The 2958-nt window shown below is 36.6% G+C and overlaps 1 protein-coding gene across 1 annotated transcript in view; it reads left to right on the plus strand.

Annotated features, from left to right (window-relative positions):
- The window catches only part of LOC119593615 (cuticle protein 2-like), a gene marked incomplete in the record, with an annotated part of 3893 nt that overhangs the window by 669 nt on the left and 266 nt on the right, over window positions 1-2958 (plus strand). The window contains 4 exon segments of the mRNA XM_037942569.1: window positions 490-572; window positions 888-951; window positions 2623-2845; window positions 2934-2958. Coding sequence (XP_037798497.1) covers window positions 490-572; window positions 888-951; window positions 2623-2845; window positions 2934-2958 — 395 coding nt within the window.

Consider the following 2958-nt stretch of genomic DNA (forward strand, 5'->3'; position numbering starts at 1 on the left):
GCCAGTGCCGAGCTTCGCATCGCTGAGGAAGCGGGCGAGCGGAATCACCTTCGTGACCCAGTAAGTCTGTATCTCTGATATGTATATACGTGTGGGTCTGAGGTATTGTTTCAATAAAGATACCTGTAATCTACATTCTGTAACCGAAATGAAAAGTTCCCCTGAATCTTAGTCTTTCCAAATAAAAGAGGAGTGTTATATGAAACACTCAATTTTTTTTCGAATGAAAACTTTTTCGTTAATTCGTTTCGTAACCCAATGAAAAAATGACACTGAATTTCTATTTCTTGAAAAGGGCGCGTATGCACGTCACCTTAAATGAGCCCAAATTTCATACTAACTTCATTTAGATTTCATGTATTACTTTCCAAATCCCCAAGTTCAAACGATCTAATGTGTGTCCCAAAATATGACGAGATTATCTTTTCTAGATATGGGATATGTTTTCTGCAAAAAATTTTAGCGTAACCCTTTTTAAAATTACCGCAGGTGACAAACCTAAACTGCTGAATTTGAAATTGATACTTTTATATTGCATGGTTTATCTAGGCAAATCCCACTTCAAGAGCAGCGTAAGTACTCTGCGAAATGGGAAGTGTCAGACAATAATTTTAAGTTAGACAACTGACGCTTGGGTAGTAACGAAATTTGGAATTCAATGTTTTAAGCTCACGAACGTAAAATGATTAATATAAATTGAGTAAATAAATGATAACCAATGATGGTTTAGCGGCAAGAATAAAAATCATAAATATTGTGTTGCTGGTTTAGATGAATAACAACAAAGGGAAACTTTCATAAATTCCATAAAAAGTATAGCTTTTATCTACATGCAAAAACTGCCTTTAAAAGTGTAACATTTTAAGTTATGAAAATACAATGTTTAGTGCCTAGTACGAGATATGTGTTTAGAATCTGTGTTTATACTAGATATATCATGCATAGGCAAGGGTATTTTGTTTAAAAACACATACATTGGTTACATCACCCCTTAGGAAACCGAATGATTTTCAGACTATCAATGTTTTAGTATCAGAACGGGGGTGCTCAGAAGTTTGTCATGAATAGTTTGTAAATGCATTAAGTGTGAAGATACAGTTTAACATAATTGTTTTTTCATTTTAAAACATTTGTCCTGTAGTTTTTTCAAAATGCTTTCCGCGTCTAAACCCAAGTTTTTAAAGTTTAGAATGAAATACTGTAGTCTCTTTTAGCGGGCATTAAAGCTTTTTTTCTTCTTTATATCTTTGTTTACATTTTTAAACTGAATTCTACATCCTGAAATGTTTTAAGAGCAAATCCGGACCTGTCAGCTCGCCTTTCTCTTATCATGTGGCATTAATAACAAGACCTCCTAATACATATTTATTCTTTTTACCTCCGACAGGTACTGCTTCGCTGCACATCATACTGAATAAGTGTGTGAGTTTTTCTTTAAGCTGAAAAAAGAATGTTTACCTTGATGCCCGGATACAAAATGAAATATATATATTTTTTGCGATTTGATAGAAATACATATTTCTGAAAAGTCAAACTTCTTTGCATATTTTCATACAAATATTTGAAGTTTGCTTTTTATACAAAACTAGATATGTGAGTAGCAATGAATTACTCGTAAAAAATAGTTGACCAGCTAAATGCTTTGTATACAAAACTCGATGGTTAACAAAGATAGCTAGAGCGATGGCAGATAAAAAAAAATCTGATTGGTATTGAAATATACTGTAAGTATATTATGTAAATATTTGATTAATCCCAATTAACAATTGTCTCTTTTTGTTTCTTTTATTTGTTTTTTAGTTTTATTCATAGTTCATGTATTTACATAATTCAAAAGGCCAACATTCGAGGGTTTCCCCCAATAACAAGAAACCGCTTTATAATATGTACAGTATTTACCTTAAGACAGCTGATCTACAACTAAAATCTTCCTTTATCCACCCTCACTACTCTTAATCTACCCCAGAAGTAGACAGTAATCTCATCAGTCTTAAAACAACTCGAAAGTCTACTCATAACCAAACCTCATTTATTCTGAAATCTCCATAATCTACACTCCTTACCCTTTATCCTACATCCCGTGGTTCTCCGCACTTTCTGGCATCGTTTTTCCCCCGGCAGCGCGTGACAGATCGCCCTTACTCCTTCTCCATTTACTTTTCAGTTCAGAGAAAAAGCGTTTAATATTTAATTATTTATGCGTTCTGTCTGTAAGTTTGAATACCGCTGGTTAACATGTAGTTTTGGAGAACAGGCAGTCTCCCTTTTCGAATGACATACATAACCGTTTCTCCGACGATCCTCCTTTCCCTCTTCCCTTAACCTTACTGAGCCTCTCGCCACTATATAAGCAGCGGGCTGCAACGGCATGCTTCATCAAAATTACAACCATGAAGGGTGGTGAGTCAGCAGATCTGCCTTGTCATTGCTGGCATTGCATTTGACGGGGTTGGTGCGCTAAGAGGCAGTCCGAGTGGAACCGAGTTTAATGACTTTTATTTCACAAACTCAGACGTTCATACACTCACGTACAAGTATTTTTCATGTGTGTATATGTGTTTCAATGCAAGAAAGTTGAAAAGTATAGTAAGAGAGTTTTTAATATATTGAAAATATGTTCAGTGGACAGTTGTCTTCGTCCACAGATCGTCTTCGCCTGTCTGGCCGCCCTCGCCCTCGCCCGTCCTCAGACGCCCGAGTCTCAGGCCGAGACCGTTTTGGACGAGAGGTCCGACAACGGCGACGGTAACTTCCAGTACACCTTCGAAACGAGCAATGGTATTAGGGCCAACAAAATTGGCAGTCCCGGATCCAAGGGCCAGAGCAACATGCAGGGTTCATTCAGGTAAAGTGAAGAAACAATTGTAGATTGAATTTTATATCAAACTCTAAAGTTTGGGCTGCAGTATCTATACTGCTTTCTATTGTTGCAGCTTCCTTCTTCCCGACGGAAGCACC

This window comes from Penaeus monodon, chromosome 32 (genome assembly GCF_015228065.2).
Source record: "Penaeus monodon isolate SGIC_2016 chromosome 32, NSTDA_Pmon_1, whole genome shotgun sequence".
In the NCBI taxonomy this organism is placed as follows: domain Eukaryota; kingdom Metazoa; phylum Arthropoda; class Malacostraca; order Decapoda; family Penaeidae; genus Penaeus; species Penaeus monodon.